Consider the following 25075-nt stretch of genomic DNA (forward strand, 5'->3'; position numbering starts at 1 on the left):
AAACACTTTATTATCACATAAAAGCAAGTATTCTTGCATTTTCATAAGATTTTTTTTTTACTTTCTTGTATGTATGAACTATATAGTGTTCAAAAACAACAACAAAAATTTTTTTTATTTAAACAAGTCATACAAAGTTTTTTGAACATTAAGATTAGCAACATCAATCATGTGGGCCATCAAAACCTATACAACAACGATCACTTTTCAAACATTAATAGTAGACAGATATTATTTAGTAGTCGTTGATCATCCTCTCTTCTGGGAGAAGGTCAATGACTACTTTTGATTGAACTTCCCTTCTTTCTATCAGACAGAGATATGGTGGCATTCGAATAGGCAAATTACATAATACACAATTACTGGCAAGCACAAAATATGTTTTACATGGTTTTCAAAGGTGCCAAGTTTAAATACTTAGTCCATTTTTCACTAAATTTGAATGGTTGACAGATTACCAGTTTCTTAGAGTTAACATCAGGAAAAAATATGACATCTTAAAAAATTTAAGATACCACTTTTTCAATTAGTGTCTACTTGACCAATGAAATTGTGCCATTTTGTACCATTTAAGTATCATGATAATTATGACAACTGTAGGCTGAAATAACCAAACTCTTCATATGGTTTTCATTTTAATGCTTATTTTAGCAATGCTAAAACAAACATTAAACTCTACCCATGGTTTAGTGTTAACGCAGGTAGACTTGGGACATATCATTTAATGACACAAAGGTCTCTGACCCAGACGTCACACATATTCAGCTTCTATATCATATATAATTTTTAGAATATAAACTTTGTCTGAAAATATTTTGCTCTGCATTGCCATTTTTGGTTTCTTTAAACATATTTTATTTCAAAAATGTTGTAAAATATCTATATTTCCAGATTGAACATTAACAGAAACCTGTTCATAACGGAGCTTTTTTTTTATTACAATTCACAGTTTCCGTTATACACAGGTTTCACAAATTTTATTAAATATGCTGAGTACAAGAAAATGTATTAAAATTAATGAAAAGTAAAAAAAAATTATATAAAAAATGTTAAATACATTAATCATCATTATAATTAATAAAATTTTTCTGCAATGTGTAATGGAGAAAAACATGTTTCTATAAAACAAACTATTTTTAAACAATTATTTGAATAAATTATTATAAAGATAATAATAATAATAATATATAATTCTTTGGATTAAGGACAAAATTGTTATGTAGAACGTATCGCACAGGAACACATAAAATGCTTCACTGTACACTTATTAGGTAGACTAAACATACAGTGAAGCATTTTATTTTGCAAGTTTTACCTTTTATCATTTAGTTTTACTTGTTTTACTCCTATGTTTTTTTTTTAAATACTTAGTTATTCCAGTGGTGACATCAGATATTATTATATGCATATTAGTGTTGCAATGAATAGTATATCCGGCCTCAGGCCGAATACCGAATATTCGGCTTGATTAGCGCACGTACGAAAATTGGCATGCAAACTGCATTATGGCAAGGACCCTGCTCTCTATTGGCCCACTGTCACTATGCTTTGCCAATCGCATTAATTCTTGACAGTTCAGACAAGAGCGTCATGGCAGTATGTGATAAGTGATGATATCAAATGTGGATAACAATGAAATGACCTACACGTGAAAATAACGGAAGAAGAACAGAGAAGGACCGCAAAGTGAAAATAAATATGAAATTGAGATGAGTTGAGGCAGCTTATTGGCGCAAAATTCGCAGCCATGAATGCCAAACAATTGTTGTCATAGATATCGGAAAGCTAAATGCTTGTAATGAAAGTCACTTAGGGTGCGACTATGCAGACGCGAATTTAGAGCGAGCGAGAGGTTGCGAGCGATTTAGTTTTCGCAAAGGAAAACCATGCACAAACGAGAAGCGAGAAATAACGCTGGCGAGAGCGAATTTCTGGTTCTCGCACATATCTGACAGGTTTTGATATTTATCGTGTCTCGCCTCTTCTCGCCACATATTCTCGCTCGCTCGGAAAATTCGCTCGCTTGCGTCTGCATAGTCGCACCCTTAGCGTGCACAGGTGAATAATGCCTGCGGTCGTTCGGGCTACCAAGCTGCTTCGAATCTGTGAAATCATAACTGTGACTTATACTGACGTCCTATCTGTCTCTTTTCTCCATTATCACCAGGCTATGAGCCACACAATTGTAAAATGGAAAATCTACGACGGAAAAGTGACAAATCGAAAGTATCGTGAGTGCATATTATGATGTATGGGTAGGCATATGTGGATTAGAGCAATAGAGGAAAAAAGAAAGGGAAGAGCAAAGACGAGTGCTTAAAAAGGAGGATAGGCAGGGTCAGATCCTCAGATGTGCGATGATTCTCAAACGAATAGGTGTGTACAGTACGTGTGCTGATCTTTGTAATTATAAATTGTGAATACAAGTGACTAATAATATGTTCTTTTTTATTTTGTGCATGTTATAAGTTATAAATAAATATAATTAAACAACACTAACCCGATAACATTAAATCTAAATACCAAAATGATTAATTTACTGTGTTTTTGTTATTTCTTACTCCTGTTTTTAGGTATTAGGTATTCGGCCGAATAGCGAAAAATAGGCCGAATACTGAATAGTAACCGAATATTCGTTACATCACTAATGCATATATATTTTATCATTAAGAACTAAAGAGGGATAAATGACCCAAAATGCATTCCTTTTGCAAAAAATAAAACCTATATTTTTCATCAAAAAGTGTTACTGTAAGATAAGCTCATAAGCTCTACATAGCAATTTTGTGCTTAATTCCAAAGAACTAGAGAGAACAAGAAGCATAAAGAACTAAATAATATACATTGGTGGAAATTGAAAGTGTTACACCCATCCAGTATTGTCAAAAACATGAAATTGGGGCAAAAGAATCTCTTTTTGAAGGGTATTGAATGATCAAAAATTAAATCAAGTACATACAGTGGTATGGAAATTATAGAGACATTTGTTATGTAAAACTGCTATTGTGTTTAGTTTATAAGTTGTGAAATGTGTTATAGAACACGATTTTTTTTTATCCACAAGTTGTTGGTGACCGGCTATGCCATATTGATGAGTGAGAACTCTGTATACCCAAATGTCTGACTTTGAAAGAGGTTGGATAATTGGCATGTCAGAAATGGGAGCACCATATCGTGAAATCGCCTGAAGAACTGGCTGTAGTGCAATGTTAGTACAAAAAGTGGTCACAAGGTCGATACAGGAAAGGTCCAGTATTTGCAGACCTTGCACAGGTCCATGCAGAAGGATGATGCCACGTGAAGACTGCCATATTGTGTGGATGGCAGCTCCTGACAGATGGGCGACAGCAGCACAGATATGAGCAGCAGTTACTGCCAGAGTCACCCCACAGACAATTGTAAACCGATTGCTTGATGCTAGGCTGAGATCTTGAACCCCCATGCAATGTGTTCCCTTAACCAGATTTCATCGCCAACAACAGCTAATGTGGTGTGCTGCTAGACGTAATTGGACACATGAATGGCATACAGTTGTGTTTAGTGATGAATCCCGATTCTGTTTAGGCAAATGTAATAGTTGGCAACATGTCCGCCGGCGTGCTGGAGAAAGAGCCCACCCTGCTGTGATTTCAGAGTGCCACTCAGGTCCAACTCCTGGTGTCATGGTTTGGGGAGCAATCAGTTATGACAGCAGGACCAAGTTGGTGGTCGTTGAAGGCACAATGACTGCCCACCAATATGTGGACAGGGTGATCCATCCAGTAGTCATGCCTTTCATGAACACCATCCAAAACGGTATCTTCCAACAAGGTATTGCCCGTCCTCGTGCTGCTGCCATCACAAGACAGGCCTTGTAAAGTATTGCAATCATCAATTGGCCCGCCCAATCTCCAGATTTATCCCCTATAGAGCATGTCTGGGATAGACATGCTCTATAGGGCATGCCATGGATAGACAATTATGTCTCATAGCCATCCAGCATGCACTGTACAACAACTGACTGCACAAGTTGCGCAGGCATGGACAGATATACCCCAATATACCCCAACAAGACATTAAAGCACTTTTTGATTCAATGCCTGCAAAAATCCCAGAGTGTATCCATGTTTAAGGTGAGTATACCACTTACTGAAACATGTACCAAACAGCAATAAAACTTTGCATAATTCATTTCATTTTGTATTCATTTCTTCTGGGTACATGTTTACCAAGATTCACAAACTTCCACCAATTCCATCTGGGTGTAACACTTTCAATTTCCACCAATGTATAATATTTTTGAGTAAAAGTCATTATAACTCTTTATATTTTTCTTTACTGTGTTCTTTCTTTAATCTTGGAAAACATTGATTAAAAGGCCTCTTAAAGTCAAGATTACTTTATTTTGTGAGTAATTATTCATTCTATTTCAGATCAACAAAAATAGAAAACAATTCTGTAATTGAAACTGATCTAACGATAAAATGATAAAAATTTATGAGAAAAATAATTTAAACTTAGATTAATTTGCAAAAAATAAATAAATTCACTTATTTTTTTCATTTATTTATTTTTAATAATAGGTATTAAAACTACAGTAGAGCGTCGTTTATCCGAAGGAATTCCAGTCGACAAATTTAAATTTTTGCCAGTGCTGTGGCGCTGTAATCTTTGGCTATGTCTTCGGCTACTCAAATATTTTACGTTTTTAATACTAAATTAACTTCTGAAGTATAATTTTTTATTGTTTTTATATTTTTCAATATATTTATTTTGTTTGTACAAAATAAAAAAATAATTTTTAACGATACAATAATCTTCGTTAAGCCCTGGTCACACTATGCAATTTCCAGCCGCGCAGGCGACTGCAACCGCAACGGCTGTTCCCGTTAACTAGTAATCCTCCCTCAAAAACCGGCGCGACTGCAATCGCAACTAGAAACAAAAAGTTTGTTCTACTTGCGACGATTGCAAACGCGCATCCAATCAACAAACGCCTTTATGCCACGTCATAAAGTGACAACATTGAAAATAGTTCTTCATCATGGCAGATAGTCAGAGGATTAATACTTTTACAGAATCGAGATTGATCAAGCTTATTCAGGCTCACGAATATTTGTCGGATTTTAATTCTTCATTTTATCGAAGATTTTATCTTTTCGTGTATTTGCGCCAGCTCTATCAAAATAATCACCTTTTTTCTTTTATTCATTCCAGAAAAGGAACTGCTTGCTATTTTAATAAGAAAAGTGGCTAAAATTCCGTAAATACTCTGAAGTAGAACGTAAAATATCGGCAAACTCACGAAAGTAGTCAAAAACAAGCTACTGTAATTTTATTGGTTTATTATAGGGTCACGTGTTTCTCAGTTGTAACGTCAACGAACAATGTGTGACCGTGAGAAGACGCGCGCGACTCGTGCTTGTTGCAGTTGCAGTCACCTGCATGGCTAGAAATCGCATAATGTGACCAAGGCTTTAGGCTTAACATCGACGAAAATTCAACGCAAAGCGACACACAACGGAGAAAAATTTCAACACATGATAAATTAATATATTTTTTCGTACATAATTGCTTATCTGAAAAATAAGTTATCCGAACAACCCCAGTCCCCAATTGATTCGGATAAATGACGCTCTACTGTATTTCTGTTAAAAATAGATATTAAAATTTCAAGTTTTAATATCTATTTTTAACAGAAATTAATCTAACAAGTAATTTTCATCATTCTTAATTTATACAGTAATACCTCGACTTACGCGAACCCGGAGTTACGCAATTTTCAAATCTCGTCGATTCCTCTTTTGTTTGAGTGCCAGGCAACACTTGATTACTCATTCCCCCCACACTGTTGTTCGGCTTCTTGTTCGGACGTGTTGCGCGGAATCGACATATAGCTACAATTTATTTTGTGTTATTTATTTCTGTGTTTGTTATATCTACGGAGACTCAAGAGGCTCTACTATGTCATCCAAACGAAGTAAAACTGATTTTTCTGCATCAAACAAGAAAAGAAAAACTTTATCTTTGGAATGTAAAGTTAACATTATTAAAGATTTTGATACAAAAATGAAAATTTGTGAATTGGCAAAGAAGTTTGATCTACCAGAATCAATGGTCAGAACAATTATAAAATGTAAAGAAAAAATTCTCTAAGCTGTAAAAAATGCTCAATCTTTAAATTCAAGCATCATTCATAAATGTTATGGTATTATCCTTGAAATGGAAACAATGTTAAAATTATAGTGTGACAATCAAGTAAATGTGAAAAATTGTATAATAATATAATTTGTTATACATATGTATTATCTAAGATTTTATTAAACATTTTTTTCTAAATTATTGTTTTCTTTAGTCTCCAGCCCCAATTAAAAATTATTTGTATGTATTTAAATGCGAAATTATACCCCGACTTACACGAATTCGACTTACACGGTTATCGCTCAGTCCCACCTATTGCGTAAGTTCGGGGTATTACTGTACTAAAAAGTTAACTTATTTCTACATTGCACTATCTGGAACCTGTGACCGGCACTCGGCGCATATATACTGTATATCACTGTTGACAAACGTTTTCGAGCAATCCCTTCGCTCTTCTTCAGGTCGACTGAAATTCCCCGGACAAAGTGTCTATTATTTGTTGGGATTGGGTGTCGATTCAGGGGGGGGTCGTTTCTGGCATGCGCGGTTGTATGGTGGGGATATGGTTGTATGATAATAGGAAATCTAGTCATCTACTCTATTCCACTCCGAGACAACAGACAGAATGCAGACTTACTATACATTGGCTCAATCAAACGTTCCTTGAACACCCACCTGCGTGAACACCAAGCAAATATCTGACACGGGAGACTAACCACAGCCCTGGCCACATATGCGTCAAATCCCGAAATCGAAGCGCAATTCGAGAAAGCTACTATTATCATCAGCATGCCCCACTAACAGCATCTCAGGTGGCTGGAGGCCATGGCTATCTACAACACTGGCTGGCTAGCCACCTGTGTTAACCAGACTTAACCCTGTCTCTGGCCTGACAATCACTGTTGGACACTAACCCGCCGCTTCCCCCACCATATAACCACGCATGCCAGAAATGACCCACCGTGCTATAGTTCGCTTACTGCTTAATCTGCTCTTGAGGTATACAACAAATATGCATATCATTATAAAGCAAAAAATATTAAAAAGCATTAATATTAAGTCAGAATTTCTGCACACCTTTTACAATCTCGAGACTAAAATTTTATTTGAGAGTTACCACGTTTTTAATTTAGCAATTTAGCAATTAAAAAAATCCCCAGGGAGATTTATTTTTCTTACAAAATGTTACCTTTACAGATTTCTAGCTCTGCACACTGTAGAAAAATTTAGAAATACAGTTTGTATATCGTAATAATATTAGTGGTTGCCAGAGAGCTCTATAAAGTAGAGAAAAATCTATAAATTCAAAAACTATAAACATAAATTTAAATTTCTCAAAAAATAAATAAACAAAATTTCAAAAGTCGCTACTTTTGGCTGATTTGTCTGCGGTCTCCGCTATCTCACTATGTCCCTCTAAAAGTTGCCACGGTTGGGAACACTGGTGAGCAGACATCTAGGGTCTAAATAAGGCTAAATGTAATCGCCAATAAAAAGGATGAAAAATTTAAGATTTAAAGCTATAATTTCTTGTGAACAGCAGTTTGGGCCCCTCTTCCAAGTGGGCCCTATGCGAATGCACCTGTTGCACCTACCTAGTTACGGCTCTAGTTACGATTCTCGAATGAATAGGTTTGTACGTTTGCTGATCTTTGTAATTATAAATTGTGAATACACGTGACTAATATTATTTTCTTTTTTATTTTGTGCAAGCTATAAGTTATAAATAAATATAAACAAACAACACTAACCAAACAACATTAAGTCTAAATACCAAAATGATTAATTTACTGTGTTTTTGTTATTTCTTACTCCTGTTTTTAGGTATTTGGTATTAGACCAAATACTGAATAGTAACCGAATATTCGTTACATCTTTACTTTTAACCCTCTGCTACAATGATTGTAAAAATTGATGGGTGCTAGTTGGCATTCTGTGATTGTAACATAATCCCTTAATTTCTCTTTGTATGTTGATCATTTGAGCAACACTACTCCCTGTGACTTATCCGCTTTCATCAGAACATTATTTTGTTCTAACCATTGGCATGACATATGTATAATGCCCTGAAATCATCGCATGTCTGAATTATTGTGCTCGTTTTGTCTTGTCCAGAAATTGGTTTTCCAATGAAACCAATCCTGATTTGTTTCATTCATACTTTTAGTGATTAATTCAATGTCCAGTATGAAAATTTCTGGCAGTGGCTAAGGGTTAGGAGCATAAATAGGGCAGAATTTTAAGGCATCTAAGGCATTAGTCCACTGCAATGCATTTTAGACAGCACATGAATTTTTCCTTAGTAAAGATAAGCTTGTCACTTAAACTCCTAAGAAAAATTTTGACCATCGTCTAAATTGTCATCAATTTTTACTTGGCAAAATTTTTTTTACATCTGAGATGATTTTGTTTGAATTTTCCTATTCTTTAGCTCAGTGTTTTTCAACCTTCTTGAATATGCGACCTCTTTACAAGTTAAAAAATTATGGCAACCCCCCAGGGCCATATTAAAACTATATCAGTGATTTTAAAAACTAAATATTTAATTTTCTTTCTGTTGAGATCTAAATTTTGATCGAAAAACCAATTGTACTGTAAAATAAACAGGCACAGCCTTCTCACTGAAATTGTAGTTTTTTTTTTATTGTAGTGTAGGACCTACAAACACTTGTCTTTTTCTTTTACCCGCAACCCCCTACGTAAGGCTTTGCAACCTCCCTGCGGGTCGTGACCTACAAGTTGAAAAACACTGCTTTAGATGACTTTCAGAGCCATTTTAGCAAATGTAATTTTCATATTATGCAATTGCATAATATGAAAATAACATCAAAGTAACTATTGATAAAAATATTATGGAAAGATTAAGGACTACATTTGCTTTAATTATGCAATGCAAGATTAATGCAATAGCATAATATTGCATATACATATAAGGTCCATTTTGCTTTGCATGTATAGTGGATGTAAAAGCTGCTTTACCTTTGCTGCTGTGAACCCTGGTTGTGAACATTTAAAAACGACTGCTACAAGACAATACTTCATTTAGAAACACTACTTAACCAAACCCCATCACCCTCTGTAGTTAGTCATAAAGTGTGTAACAAGAGATTGTACACTAGTACATAGAGTAGTACAAAACTTTTAACCCCAGGATGCTAGAGAAGTGTGGTTTGTTTTGTTTGAAAATCTCAACATTATAATCACTTAAAAATATATTCATTCAATTCAATTTTTTTATAGTTTTTTTTGAAGCTTTAAAATTTAAATATTATTTTAAATTCAGCTTATATTATAACTTAAATGTTCATGAACTATATGTTTGTGATTAAAAAAAACAAACGAATTAATTTTATTGCAATTCTGAGACAAAATATCGATAATTAAAATTATTTAACATTAATGAGTAATTATTTATTGTGACATCGTCACAATGCCAGGCTGCAATTTTTAATCATTTTTTTAATTTAGTTCATTTAAAATATGTTCTCTCCACCTCAAATTACGAGGGCTGTTCGAAAAGTTCGCGGCCTTGCCTATATGCGGCACTGCGATCAATTTAATTTTTGGCGGGAATAATTCAGCCATCCTTGCTAAAGATACGATACCAATTTCCGCTTGATTTGTTGTAAAGTTTCGCCACGACAGCTTAGCAGATAGTCAATGTGCACATGCTTTGTCAAAAATGGAGAAGACGGAGACTCGTGCGGTCATAAAATACCTGACGAAAAAAGGGTTGACCGCATCTCAAATCAAAGCTGACATGGATGAAGTTTTGGGAGAGTCTGCTCCTTCGTAAACCACTGTGAAAAAATGGACAGCCCTTTTTAAATCTGGCAGAGAGAGTGTGAAACATGACCCTCGCAGCGGACGGCCGTCAACTGCTGTCACTGAAAAAAATATCGACAAAGTTTACGATTTGGTGTTAGCAGATCGCCGTTTGAAAACGCGTGAGATAGCTGAGACAACAGGCATCTCTGTCGACCGAGTGCACCACATCTAACCGAAAATTTGGGTATGACGAAGGTCTCAGCAAGTTGGGTGCCGCATCTGCTGACCGCTGAGCAAAGACGTGTTCGCACTTTGATGTCAAAGAAGTGTTTGGACTTCTACAAGAAAAACCCACGGGATTTCTTGCGTCGGTTTGTGACTACTGACGAAACGTGGATCCATTACTACACTCCTGAAACAAAAGAACAGTCGAAGCAATGGAAACACCCCAGTTCGCCACCACCAAAGAAGGCAAAAACAGTTCCATCAGCGGGGAAAGTGATGGCCTCGGTTTTTTGGGGATGCTAAAGGAATCATCTTTATTGACTACCTAGAAAGAGGAAAGACCATCAATGCTGTCTATTACTGTATACTTTTGGAAAAACTGAAGAAAGAAATCGAAGAGGCCACACTTGAAGAAGAAGGTTCTGTTTCACCACGATAATGCCAGAATCACTGAACAAAAAATAAACGAACTTAGCTTCCAATTAGTTCCACATTCACCGTACTCACCTGATTTGGCCCCCAGTGACTTCCACCTTTTTCCAAATTTAAAATAATTCTTGGTTGGAAAGAGATTCCACTCAAATGACAAAGTCATCTCTGAAGTAAACGAGTATTTTGCACACCTTGACAAATCGACCTATTGTAATGGCATAAAAAAGCTAGAACATCGCTGGAATAAGTGCATTGCTAATAAAGGAGACTACATTGAAAAATAAAAAAAGTTTTAACATTATTTTGTTTGTTGTTCTATTTGAGGCCGCGAACTTTCTGAACAGCCCTCGTAGTACTGTAGTGTCTTCCCCTGTACATCATACTTTTCCTTTAACAAAAGAGTTGAATCGGTCATCTATCAAACTCCTTTCAAAAGAAAATTTTTAATTTTTAAGTTGAAATAACATTACTTTCAGTTAGCATCAGAAGTTCATATAGATTTAATTGGGCCCTACTGTCCCCAAGCTTTCCATATCTGGTCTTGATTTTCATCTATCTAACTCCGTTTTCAAGATTAAAAAAAGACGGGCGGACAAACAACAGTGGGAATTTATAGGTCTAAAATTTTTCAAATTGCAGCCCAATTAGCACAGCTAAAAGGTAAACCTTTGGTAATGCTACTTATTACTAATTAAACATCAAGTAATTTTGGCCTAGAGGTAGGTATTAATGTAGTCTGATGTAATCTGGCAATCCTTTTGCATTAATCTAAAAATTGGGTTTATCAATGTTTGTATTTGTTAAAACAAACTGTCTTAAAGCAAAAATAAAACTAAACATAAAAACAAAAATTACAATATTGCAGAGTATTCGTTTAGTGGAGAGTTATTGAGCAGAGACTGCCAGACAATTGAAAAGTTCTAATTTTCCCTGTTATTAATGCAATCACCATTGAGCTTTGCTTTATAAATTTCCACAGCTTCTAATGCCTTTAGATTTTGACTCTTTAAACATTTTTAATGTTTAGTTTAACTTTTTCTTTATGATAGTTTATTTTTTATTGTATTATATTTGAACTGATTATTATTTATGTAATGTGATTCAGTCTGGTACCTATTCTATATATATATAGTTATGTTTGCTATGTTGTAGGTTTAAATAATGTAATGTTTGTATTTGAACATTTTGCTTTGGAATGTGCAGTACATTCAATTTTTTGAACTGTGTAAAACAAAAAAACCTAAGGCAGGGACTTAAAAGTGGCTGAAAACATTGTTCTATTAAATTATTGTGGAAAAAGTACAAAAGGCATGTTGTCATTTACTATATTCTAATGATATGCAAACTAGTAATATATAGTATAGTTTATTTTCATCATTCTCATCTTTTCACTGATCAAGTTTAGTTTGAATGCTCTTTGTCATGAATATCAGCTTAATTAGGATTGCATAATGGCATGAGGCAAAACAAAAAAAAAAAATTAAAATGCCAAAGTCCTGGGGGCTACATAGAACTTTGTGGGCCATATTCATTCTATTCATCACTGATCTAAAGCATAAACATGCATAAATTACATTTAACCAAGAAATAAAAATTTAGATCAGTATTATTATTATTATTATTATTCTGTTGTGTTTAGTGAGTTATACTCAATTGAAACCGGTGGCTGTTTATTATGCCAGATCAGAGTCAAGGCATAGCAACCAAAAACTAAAATTAAATAAGTGTGTCAGTGTCTGTATTCAGGAATTTCCTAACAATATGGCATGTATTCAATATAGTGGCCTTCTGTAGTGTGATGTATGTATTTCTATTCAATTATAATGTTCCAAGGCTTTTATGCAGTGTGTGTGGTATCACACCTGTACAGGAGAAAACAACAGATACAATAAGCACCCTTTCCATCCTCCACAGATGCCTTATTTCCTGGGCGAGTTTTATGTACTTGCTAATTTTTTTCAGTGCATGTGTTTTGTATATTGTGAGTGTTTCGAATGGATATATCTATAATGTATGTGATTTTATTGTGTTTGTCAATGAGTGTGATGTCTGGTCTGTTGTGATAAATTGTTTTATCTGTGATTATGGCTCTATCATAGGTACATTTTCTGTGTCTTGTTTTCTAGTACTGTTGTGGAATGTATTTGTAGTATGGTTTGTGGATGTATAATAATTTGTGTTTGTTTGCAAGCTCTTGGTTTATTATATTTGCTACTTGATTATGTCTGTGCCAAGAGCTTGCAACCAGCAGTAATGTGTTGTATAGTTCCTGGCATGATGTGACATTTTCTGCATGTGTCGTTTCTGAGTATTGTATCTTTGAGTATGTGTTTTCTGTAGTTTTTAGTATTTATGACCTGATCCTGTATGGCAATCATGAATCCTTCCGTCTCCCCAAAGAGGCATTCCTGAGCTAACCAGCTGTTTGATGCAGTTTTGTCAACAAAATCCTGAGCCAGGTCATAAGGATGCCTGCCATGGAGGGCCTTTAGAGTCCACGATTGCTTAATTAATAGTATCTATGCCTTTTATATGTTGTGTCGTATTCGTATGATATGAGTGTAAGTTTAATGGCGTGTTATTTGAGTCTGCTAGAGTTACTGCTTTACATAACTGTGATGTTTCTTGTTTGTAGTGAAGGTTAACTACATCAATTAGGCCACATCCACCATCTTTAGGTGGAAGAATTAATTAATCTTTCTGTGGTGAATTTAGGATGATGATGTTTATGCTTAGTAAGTGTTGTTCTTGTTTTCCTTTGGAGTTGCTTGAGATCTGTGTGAGTCCAATGTATAACTCCAAAAGAATAAGTGAGTACTGGGACAATGTATGTGTTTATTGCTTTAACTGTGTGTTTTGCATTTAATTGTGTTCTAATTGGTAATTAAAACTCACTGTGTTAGTGTTATTAATCGTTTTTCATTCACTCGAGCGCTTTCGATGAATATATTTCCATCGTCCTCAGGCAAATAAAAATGTTTTAATCAAACATGATCGTTCGAGAGAAGAACACACATAAAATTTAAAATTGAATAATTTTTCGATATGAATCCGCTACAATTTGAATTATGTGCAATGTTACGAATGTGACAAAACACGGCGCATGCGTGATACTGCTTCCTGTCAGTGACATGACGTGATGTAATTCACCGTTTAATCATTTGTATAGGGCGATCCATATATTAGGCAGCTATGAGTAGGCATGTTGCATATTTCAAATGTTGTTATACATAGTGACTCACATATAAAGAGTAGTCTTCAGTTGTTGCATGCCCTGAGTATAGTGGAGTGGGCCCATAATGGGTTATAATTCATGTCGCATACCCTTCTTGCGAGTTCATGCTGCACCTTCTTTTTGTAATATCATCCTGGTGTTCAGTCAGGCAGGTAGCCAACATTCTTGCTGTGGCCCCAATGTATTTCATGCTATTCCCCGTTACAGGATTTTCTAATGGAACTGCATAAACTCCTGACTTCTCAAGAGTGGAAAACTTGTCTCGGTCATTGAAGAGCAGTCTGCGCAAGTTAGGTAATGGAGCAAGGGGCAGTAGTAGACCATGTTGTTTAAATATGCGGCAAATATCTTGTGTTCTAAGAATAGCATTTAACCTACTTTGGCATTCTTTAATTAATCTTTCTTTTATTTGTGTATGTTCTGTTAGTTTGGCCTGTTGGAATCCTAAATACTTGTAGAACTTGTTAGTTTTAAATTTTCATATTGCTTACTCTTTATATATATATTTTTTTTATTCATTACATTATTACAAAAACTTTTTTATTTTTATTTTCAATCAGATTCTTTATGCATTATTTACTCTTTGATTTCTTCATATAATATTTAAAAAACTGCTTTAATGAAATTTTCTCTTTATCTATCATTGAAAATATTTAACTAAATATATCCACCACAAGTTCTTTTAATACAAAAAATGGTGTTTTCTTTAGTAAAGTGGACTATTTACAAATTTAATCAAATTTAAAGTTACTGAGAACTTTAAAATTATGCACATTTTTAATATCAAAATTCAAAGCGTAAAAATTTAACAACAAATGGTAGAATTAAAATCTATTTTAAATGATGATAATAGTTCTATGGAGACTATCTCTACACAAATTAATTACTGTCTAATCATTAATTTAGCCATATAAAAGCCCGATAATATGGCACTTCATTTGGTTTAATACTATGGAGTATGGATATCTAAATCTGAACAAAGGATATAAATGAGTTTTACAATTTAAGAATAAAAGTGGTCTAGTTTATTCAAAATTACTCCAATATTTGAATGATTTTTAAAAAGTGATATATACATATATGATAAAAAAAGTTTGAATAAAAAGATGACTAGAATATTCTAAAATGTGTAATGTAGTAATGTTTCCATTTTCAGTAATTTCAATACAAAATTAGTGTTATTTCAAGAATTAATTTTGATTAACCACTTGCCGTAAGAATTTTTTTTAGGAATTTTTAATTAAACATAAAAAATACTTAAAACTGAAAAAAAAAAACGAAAGAAATGCGTTAATTTTGAAGAAAAAGCTTCAAACTTTATTTTCCATTGTCTCCCCTTTCTGCAATATGTTACACTGATGAGTCATTGTTTACACAGCTGGATGACCTTTAGAACATCTGGTGTTGGATTTCCCGGGGCATTCTCATAGACTTCTCGGGAGGACAAGGGTTTAAAGTAGGGTGAATACTAGCTGGCAGTATATTTTTAAATATTTTTAAAAAATTAAAATTTTTATTGCGATTTCCAACCCCCCCAATTTAATTAAACGTATATATAATAAAATATATTAATTAAAAAAATTAAAAAACTATTGGAGGTCATTTTTGACATCTGAAACTAACTTTAAATAACTTTACCGAAGTAAAATCCATGCACTACAACTTTAGAACAATTAATTAAATTTGATTAAAAAACTGCATTAAAAAACAATTAAGAGTTAATCGTGCATCATTAAAGGTAAATTAAAATCTCAATAAAATTTTTGAAAAAATTTGGAGACTTAAAAAACATTCCAAAAATCCAAAAAAAAAATTTGGGGGGCTGAAAGGAGAGCGTTTTCTGTAACGCTATGTAACCTGTTCAAGTTATCTCGGGTGCAGACGTCAAGGGGTTAAGTTACCAGTAACAATTACAAAACTGGAAAAAGCATAGCTTATTTTAAGAAACATGAAATTCCTCTGTGCACAAATATGGAACACTTATTGAGATACAAGTAATTTATAGAACTTAACACGATGGAAATAAAAAGTAAATAATAGAATTAAAAAGTTTATCAACAACCATCTAAGAGAGTAACTGTTATAATCCTTATTTAAAAAAAAAAAAAGTGAACTTAATTCCAACTAATTTGGGTTATAACAACAACTCATAACCCAATTTAATTAATAAATGTCAAAATGCTCAACCAAATTATCAGGCTATTTTTACATTAAGTTAATAATTAGTAACTAATAATCATTTGACTAAGCCCAAAAATGACCATTTGACATTTATTAATTAAATCAAGTTATGGGTTGTTGTTACAAGATGAACTTAATATAAACAAATGAACAAAACATGTATACAGTAATTTTATTTAAAAAAAATAATGANAACCAGATTTTACAAAGTTGTGCAAAGAAAATCGTGCACATTTGTCACATTAAAATTAAATAACCTTATGTTATTTTTATTATTATTAGAATTGTATTTTAAAGGTAATAAATGTAAAAAAAAAAACTTATTCTATTTATCACTAGCTGTCTATCCACAGCTTCGCCCGCATTATATCAAATTTTCTCGTAGGAGTAAGATATTTTCTCGCAGTAAAATGTAGTCTATGTTCATCTCCAACATGTAAGCTATCTCTGTGCCAAATTTTATTAAAACCTGTTCAGTGGTTTAGACGTGAAAAATTAACAAACAGACAGACAGACAGACAGAATTACCTTCGAATTTATATTAGTGTGGATTAATATGAATTTCTGCTATAAGGGGTACGCGAGTTTGAGCTCTTTCTTGAAGTGGTACGCAGAAAAAACTAATTGGGAACCACTGCTCTAAAGCAACAAAGTAAGCACATTACCGTCGATTTAGACCCTAGAGTGAGCCAAGCCTTTAAATTCATAGCAAAAAAAAAAAAAAAGGTCAATGCTACTCTTGCATACAGACGTAACCCTATGATTTATAAACTTCTGGCTAATACCAAGGACAAATGCAGCAAAGCTAGGACACCATGAGTCTACACGGTCCCACTAAAGGACAGCAGATCTAACCCGTGCAAGAGGCTAACATACATTGGCTCAACCAATAGATCACTTAAGCGGAGGATAGCTGAGCACAAGTACAATGCATACAACAAAAAGTTCACTTCCACCCTAGCCCAGTTTGCAAGCGAACCTAGTATAACAACCAAATGGGAAGAGGCAAGGATTATTATTCCTATGCGCAACCACACCAAGCTTAGAATAGTTTTGAAATATTTAAGCAATCCCTCAAAGACAGTTGTATCAACAGCAGAGATGCAGACTTGCTCTCCTCCGCATGGAAATCACTCTTCGACAACCCCTTAAACTAAATAGACCAACCCACTCTCGCCGCGTGCAACCGTTAGCGCTTTTTTACTTGTCACGTTTATTTTCCAATTCTGCTTTCCATCTACGGTCGTTCGCCCTTTCCCATCTACGGTCGTTCGCACGCCTCTTCTTACTGTATCGTTAACTATTTACGGCGTCTACTATGACATCATTCCTCATTAACCCCATCATGACAGTGCATCTTCTTTACATAGCGCGCTTACTTTACAATTTATTCCCCAACTTTAGCGATTATCCCATCATGTACTATCTGCACACCTCCCTTTTTTACCAAAAGAAAGAATTTTTCGCCCTCAGTATCGTCTATACCTATCATCAACGATGACATCACTGGTAAGATGATACCTAGGTAAACATTGGCAGTGTTTAAACTTCTACCAACTGATGCTCTAACAGACCACAGTGTACCTGAAGAAGGCCTATTAAGAAAGCCGAAAATGTTCGTACTCAAGTACAAACGGCTAGAAATAAGTGAGGAAGGTTTTGTATTGATCATCTTAAAATAGTTCTAGCTACAAATGCATAGAAATGTACTGTATACTTTTTAAGTGCTTATCACTTGCATAGCTTGTTGCATCATCTAATAAAAATATTCTGAAAAAAAAAAATCAGAATTTTTACAATTGGCATATCCCTCCAAATTTCGCCTAGTTTTGGACCTCAACTGCTTTGATTTAAAATGTGTTTTTATAGTCAGGTAAACGAAATTATTTCTATAAGCAAAGTTGCCAAACTTTCACACTGCAGCCTCAAGTAAGTTCTCCCACATTATTGCAGCATGCCTCATTTTTTAACTTTACAGGCAATGACAGCAACAGTACAGTGAAGTTTTTCAAAACTAAAATTAATCAAAACATTTTTAAGAAGTAACATGTCACAACACCATCTTATCTCTAGCTATTATATCAATTGAATAAACAATAGCTTGTCAACTTGATCTGGAGAAAATAATTGACCAATTTGCAAATGAAAAAGCAAAGAAACAACAATCTTGAAGTTTTTTTTATGTATCATTATGTATTTGTTATGAAACTAAACTTGCATACATTTTGTCAATACAGTTTATATACCAGGGGTGGGCAAGCAAGAGTTCAGTGGGAGCCAAAATGTAGGTCTTGCAAAATGCATGGGAGCCACAGTTCTGTACTTTTTTATTCTGTACTGCATTTCTGTACTGTTTTATTGTTACATGTTCTGTACAATAAACATATTCTCACAAAATTGTGGAAATAAAATTGTAAATTAAATTTTCTTTGTTACCTAATGTTTTTGAATGATTTTATACTGTTAAAACAGAATGTTGGGCAATCTATTTAAAATATATATGCACACCAAACAAAAAATTAGTCATCCCTGTTAGAATGTATCTAATAATGAGCAATGATGCTTCTTGCACACTCAGATGATTTTCAGTTGACTATGAACTACACCACTGTTGACCTGTAGACCTGATGAACAATATGCTTCAACATACAAATGAATTGAATGACTTCATTCACTTTGTGTCTGTAGGAACAGCTGAACACAATGATTCCTTTTTGCCATTTTGTAATGTCTGTCAAACGATCCATATTCTTGCAAACCAAATTCAACACTTGCATTGCTCTTCACCAATTCACGAAACAGAAATTACTTTGTAGATCACATCTATGCTATTTATCTCCCAACAATTCTCTCACAGCACTCTCTGTGCAACTGGTAACTGTTTACTGTCATTTCTGTTAAGAATGATTAATTTTGTCTGGTGTGCTTGCTTTATATATATACATTAAATTTTATATATATATATAACTATTTTTATGAATAAAAAAATATTTTTATATAAAATTATGTTACTATTAACATTCTATAAAATTTACATCAATGTAAATTATAATTTCATTACTAAAAATGTTACTTTCTTACCTTAATCAAGTTTCTGTTCTTTTTCTTCATAACTGGTTTTTTCTTAACTTTTTGCTGGGCAGGAGGTAATGGAGGTAGTTTCTTTAATTCCTCTAACATTCTTTCAGCTGCACGTTTTTTAGATACTTTTTTCCCATTTCCTTCTCCCTCTGTGATTATATCCCCAACTGTACATCTAGTTATAAATGTACGCATATGTGGAGGCCCACTTTCCCTAATCACTTCAAAATTAACAGGTAACACTCGTTTAAGAGCAATTTCATGAACTAGACTTATTGGGGATTTTAAATCAGCACTGGCATCAATTTCAGGTGTATCTCCATTTGTTTTTATTGTTTCATTGCGTTTCTTAACATGGTCGGGCAAAGGAAGGGAACGAAGAATCCTTAAAGCCTCTTCTGCAGCAGCATGTCTGGCTGCTTGTGAAGTATGTCCTTTTCCAAAAAACTGACGGTTACCAACTTTTAATGAAACATAGTATGTAGGTGGTAATTTGGGATAATGATAACGTTGATGATACATCCCTCTGAAATTTAGACTTGGGATATATTGAGGTCTTTGAGGTTCTATCACTTGATACACAGCAGGTTCTCCTCTTTTCATTGCTAGAGCATTAAGTTCAACAGTTGGTGTTATAGGATCTAATGCCTTCCTTTGATTTTTTGGAGGTGGATGTTTTAATGCTGTTTGATCAAGGGCAATATCTGCAGCTGCATGCTGAGCTTTTTTTATACTCGGTCCTGAGGCTGTGTATTCTTCTTTGTCCAACTTCAGTACAACCGTAAATGTCTTCTTATGGGGAGGGCCCGACTCATCCACCAGGTGGTACTGATGCTGGACCTAAATTTTAATAAAATAAATTCAAATTTCAACAAAATGCCTAAGATTTTTGAATTATTGAATATATTTTAATAATTATTTTCAATGCATTATAAAAATCTTAATTTACTTCAATAAATCTTTTAAGTTTTTTACAATAATAAAAGTCAATTTTTAAAATAAAAATTATATACAAGATAAAGGATTTTACAAATCTTAAAATATATTTTCAAGATTAGTTATTTAACATGTTTAAGAATGTAATTTTAACTATTTAAAATCACTAACTATGAAAGATTGTAAATAAAATTATTGTTTTAAAACTTCTTGTTACTGATTTTTTTCAATTCCTTGATTATTCAAAAGTAGAATATGTTAAGAGTAAACAATACATGGTAAACAAATTATCAGTACAATGGTAAGAAATTAAAATTGAAATACAATAATCTCTTCATTTATGCAAGTAATTGCTTCCACAAAAAAGATGTGAATAAAAACCATGAAAATAGAGCCATGGAAAGCTATTTAAAATAGGGATTTAATCCATAGTCTCAAATAAAATATTTTACTCATATTGGGTAGAAAAGTTTTAACTAAAGTTTTTTTTAAATATACAGTATATCTATATAAAAGAATTACTGATAACAGAAAACAAACTTTTTGATATAACTATCATTTATTTCCATAAAGTTAATAATTCAAAAATTTTTTAATCACGTTAAAGTGAATTTGCATAAATAGAAAGATTACTGTAATTAGAAGCACAAGAAATATTAATAAACAAAGTATCTCTCTTTAATGCCACTTTTAATGTCAAATTCCAAACCAAGTCATTTCAGCATTTGATCATATATATCAGGGGTGGGCAAGCAAAAGTTCAGTATGAGCCAAAATGTAGGTTTTACAAACTACATGGGAGCCACAGTTCTGTACTTTTTTACTCTGTACCACAGTTCTGTACTATGATTTTATTATATAATATAAAACAATTATTGAATTTTTTTAATAAACATATTCTCACAAAATTGTGGAAATAAAATTGTAAAAATAATAATAAAAAAGCACAAATTAACATTTTCAGCAAGAGCCACATTTTCCCATGGCTGATATATATGAACATCCCAAAACTGGATGTATTAATACTAAACCAAATAATTGCCATAATTAATCAGGTTATTTTTTGCTACAATTAATAATCAGAAATTAACTAATTTGGTACTAAAGGTAGATGTTATGCACTATCTCTTATTGAAATAAATAATTATAATAATTATTAAATAATTTAGAACAGTCTGGAAAAAACAGTTGGCACAGAGTGGAAGTTGAACACAAATTATTTAGTTTCTAATTATTAATTTGTAGCAAAAAATAGCCCAATTAATTATGGCAATAGTGTGGTTTAGCATTTGATCATCTTGGCACCTACTTACTTTGACATTATATCATCTTAATACTAAGCTATTAGAGAATCTGACTTGGTCCCTATTCATCTCAACAATAATCTATTTCAAACACAGACATTTTGTTATTGTATGGTAGATAAAAGTAAATTAATATTAACTACATTAAAATAATTTTCAATATACTTTAACTGATATTATGAATAGAAAAGTTGTTTATGATAACAGGCAGAAAAATCCCCATTTGTAAGATATAGAACTCTACAAATGCAGCTTTTAATAGATTTACACTAATCTGCACATTAATAGTAATAACTAGGGTTGGAAACAGTTCTTAAACTGAACAAACAAACCTATTAGCATAAAATGTTATGTAAATTACTAATAGAAATTGGAACATATCAGATGTACATGTTTTTCCAATACAGTAGAACACCGATTATCCGACCCCCGATTAACTGTCACATCGGTTAACCGACCACATTCTAGTTGGCAAATTCAAATGTCCACTAGTGATGTGGTGCTACAATATTGGGCTATGTCTTGGCTACTTTATTATTATTTGTACATGTTTTAGCTGGCAACACTGGCTCAACCATGAAAGGGAGGCAGTATTTGAACGAGGCTTAATTTTCTAATTTTTAATGATACAATAACGACAATTATTATTTTTTTAAAATTTTTGTTGGGCTTAACATCGATGAAAATTCAATGTGAAGTAGGTTAATAGCGATATAATAATTACATGGGATATACTAATATACTATACTAATAATATATTTTTTCATATTTTTCAGTTATCCAACCAACCCCAGTCCCCAATTGAGTCAAATAATCGATGCTCTACTGTATATGGCATTTTATAAACTGAAATTTATTATCCTAGTGATTTTTGGTCATGTTATGTATTAAATGAGATAATCAACGAAAGTGGCAAAATCAAGTTGCATGGATCTTAACCATAGCAACAGAACTGAGGAAGTGACATTTATGAACAATGAGGAATAATAGATAAAGGTATTTTTATTTTTAACACTTACAAAGTTTAATCCTTTAACTGTTCATGCATCACCTGTGATATACTTCACTAGAGATTTTCAAACAAATGTTTAAAAATGAAACTTATGACTTATGCATTTTAAGTTTCTAGACATATGAGATATATGTATCCATTTATTATTATAAACATTGTTCCCTGAAGTTTTCTAATTTTTTAGTGTTTTTATGACAACGTTCTTATGGAGAGATGTATTTCTATGCAAAAAGAACATTATAAAATGGTAAATTTGAAGGTATATACAGTATTTAATTTATTATTTGTTTTAAAAACAGAAGTAGAAATGTAAGAGGGTTATAATATAATTATTAAAAAGTTAAACTGCTATCGATTTTTTATAAAAAGAAAATGTTAGTTTTGAAATAAAAATTTATTAAAACAAATGCAATTTTTTTTTCTTATTAGAGGATATTTTATTTTTTAGATTGATGGCAAGCATTAAAGCACGAATGACAATACACCGTATTGCAGCTGAGACAATGGGTTGAAACTTGGTTTTCTGTTTTTCTTGCTTGGTTGGCATCTTTTAATTCTATCCTCTTGTAGCAAGGAAAACATCTCTTTCACACTATTTTTCTTGCAGTGCTTCTTGGTACAAGTGTCAATAGGAATAGAAAGCACTTTATATAAACTAAAATTACTAAGTAAAGATACTGCTACAACTTTTGTAATGTCTTGGAGTGAATACTTTTTGGTTTGTGTTGCACATTTTGTGAATTATCCAGCTGTTCAAAAATCCCATACTGAGAAGTTAAATGGAATTTTTCAATACCAATTTGATTTGAGAAAATCCAAACTCCAATTTACATTTGTAGTATTTATATTTCATTTTTTTGATGCTGCTTTCAGTGGGAGTTTGTGATTGAATGTTATCTTGTTCTGAATAAAAGGATATAGCCATCAATATATCTTTGCAAGATGTGTTAAGACAATATTCATCTTCAGAATAAAAATTACTTTTAGTATCATCATTTTCAAAATTATTTTCATCACTATTAATTCTATAATTGTCCAACATCCAAACTAAATCTTCTGGCATAAACTTTCTGACAGCCATTTTGAAAGCCTTTCTGATTCATAAAAAATTAAAAAATCAACTTATAAATACAGGCACATATGCAACTTTTCTTTATATCTTGTACAACATTGCAAAAAGTTATGCAATCTGAAGTTGCACGATCATAAGTAAATAAACAACAGTGTATCAAATATGATGCATACAGTGTTTTATAAAAAATTTTTCTCCATATGCAAATGCATCAATATAACATATCACATTTTTATTGAATAAAAATAATCACTTCCCCTTAATCTATAACACATTTGATAAAAGAAAAAAAAACTGATTCAACAGAATTTCATTTTTGTTAAAAGTGTATAGAGAATACTGTAGAAAATTGGTTAGACAGTGTTAAGAAGTCTCCCTCTCAAAAGTTCCATTTTTCCACTTGTTATTTCACTTATTTTTAAACTGTAATTATGAACTGCTGCTAACAAAAATGAAACAAAAGAAATAGAGAAAAAATCAATGTTTGAAATGATACCTTCTAAACTGTAAATTGGAACCAGTTTTTCAATAGAAATTTCAAAGAATAATATATAGTTGGTTTGAATTATAAAATGGTCTTATTTCCATTGTAGCAATTTTTTTCAGAATATGATTAAAACTCAAGTTTTAAGCATATCTTAAGCAATGTGTTGTTCAAAAGCCAGAACTTAACAATAATTAACTTCATACCTTCTTTATATCTTTCAGCAATACTTTATTAACCTTTTAATAAAGTATTGCTGGAAGACACAAGATGTGAAATTAATCAATCATATCTATACATAATCATAACATAATTGAAAATTCCAATCACAATATCCAGTAAACAATACCTATTGGATGTTGCAATTTAATTTTTAATATTGTTTATTTAAACACATTTCTTAATAGCACCACATTAAATTATTCCTTCCTTACTTTCACATGTTTTTAATGTATTTTACTGTTAAAAAACGACAATCAAAAATATATTAAATTGACATTTACATGTTCTAGTTTAATTATGTTGTTCCTGAAGATGATGTTTTGGAAATATAAAAACATTGAAATTGTAAAAATCTTTTACTTATGTTAAAGTTTCAATTGTATTGTAATACAAAAAATATTCTTAAAATGCTTTTTTCACTGGTTTACAATATGTAAAAAATTTTTCACAAAATGCATAGCTCATCAATATATGTACTGTACAGTACATCAATATCTATAAGAAGCATATACAGTGTTCCTTTATTTGACTTGAAATAGCCAAGATCAAGTTAAGCATATTAGGAAATTACAGTAGAGTGTCATTTATCCAAATCAATTGGGGAATGGGGTTGTTCGGATAACTTATTTTTTTGGATAACCGATTATGTACGAAAAAATATATTAACCTATCCCGTGTTGAAATTTTTCTCCATTGCGTGTCGCTTTGCGTTGAATTTTCGTTGATGTTAAGCCTAACGTAAACTTTTTAAAATAATAATCGTGACTATTGTATCGTTAAAAATTATTTCTTTATTTTGTACAAACAAAATAAATATATTGAAAAATATAAAAACAAAAAAAAAATATACTTTAGAAGATGATCTAGTATCAAAAACGTTTGATTCAGCACCACACACAGTCCTCAGAAAAACACCACACAAAAGTGCCAGTGCTGCCAGCTAAAACACACACACCAACAAAAAAAATATTGGAGTAGCCCAAGATATAGCCAAAGATTGCAG

The 25075-nt window shown here is 32.6% G+C and overlaps 1 protein-coding gene across 1 annotated transcript in view; it reads right to left on the minus strand.

The window, feature by feature from the left end:
- Positions 1 to 25075, minus strand: part of LOC111633718 (double-stranded RNA-binding protein Staufen homolog 2-like) — a 140067-nt gene that overhangs the window by 81951 nt on the left and 33041 nt on the right. The window contains exon 4 of the mRNA XM_023378331.1: positions 19043 to 19882. Within this exon, the coding sequence (XP_023234099.1) occupies positions 19043 to 19882 (840 nt within the window). The remainder of the gene's footprint in view (positions 1 to 19042; positions 19883 to 25075) is intronic.

Source organism: Centruroides sculpturatus, unplaced genomic scaffold, assembly GCF_000671375.1.
Source record: "Centruroides sculpturatus isolate CEXI.00-Female unplaced genomic scaffold, Cexi_2.0 scaffold850, whole genome shotgun sequence".
Lineage (NCBI taxonomy): Eukaryota > Metazoa > Arthropoda > Arachnida > Scorpiones > Buthidae > Centruroides > Centruroides sculpturatus.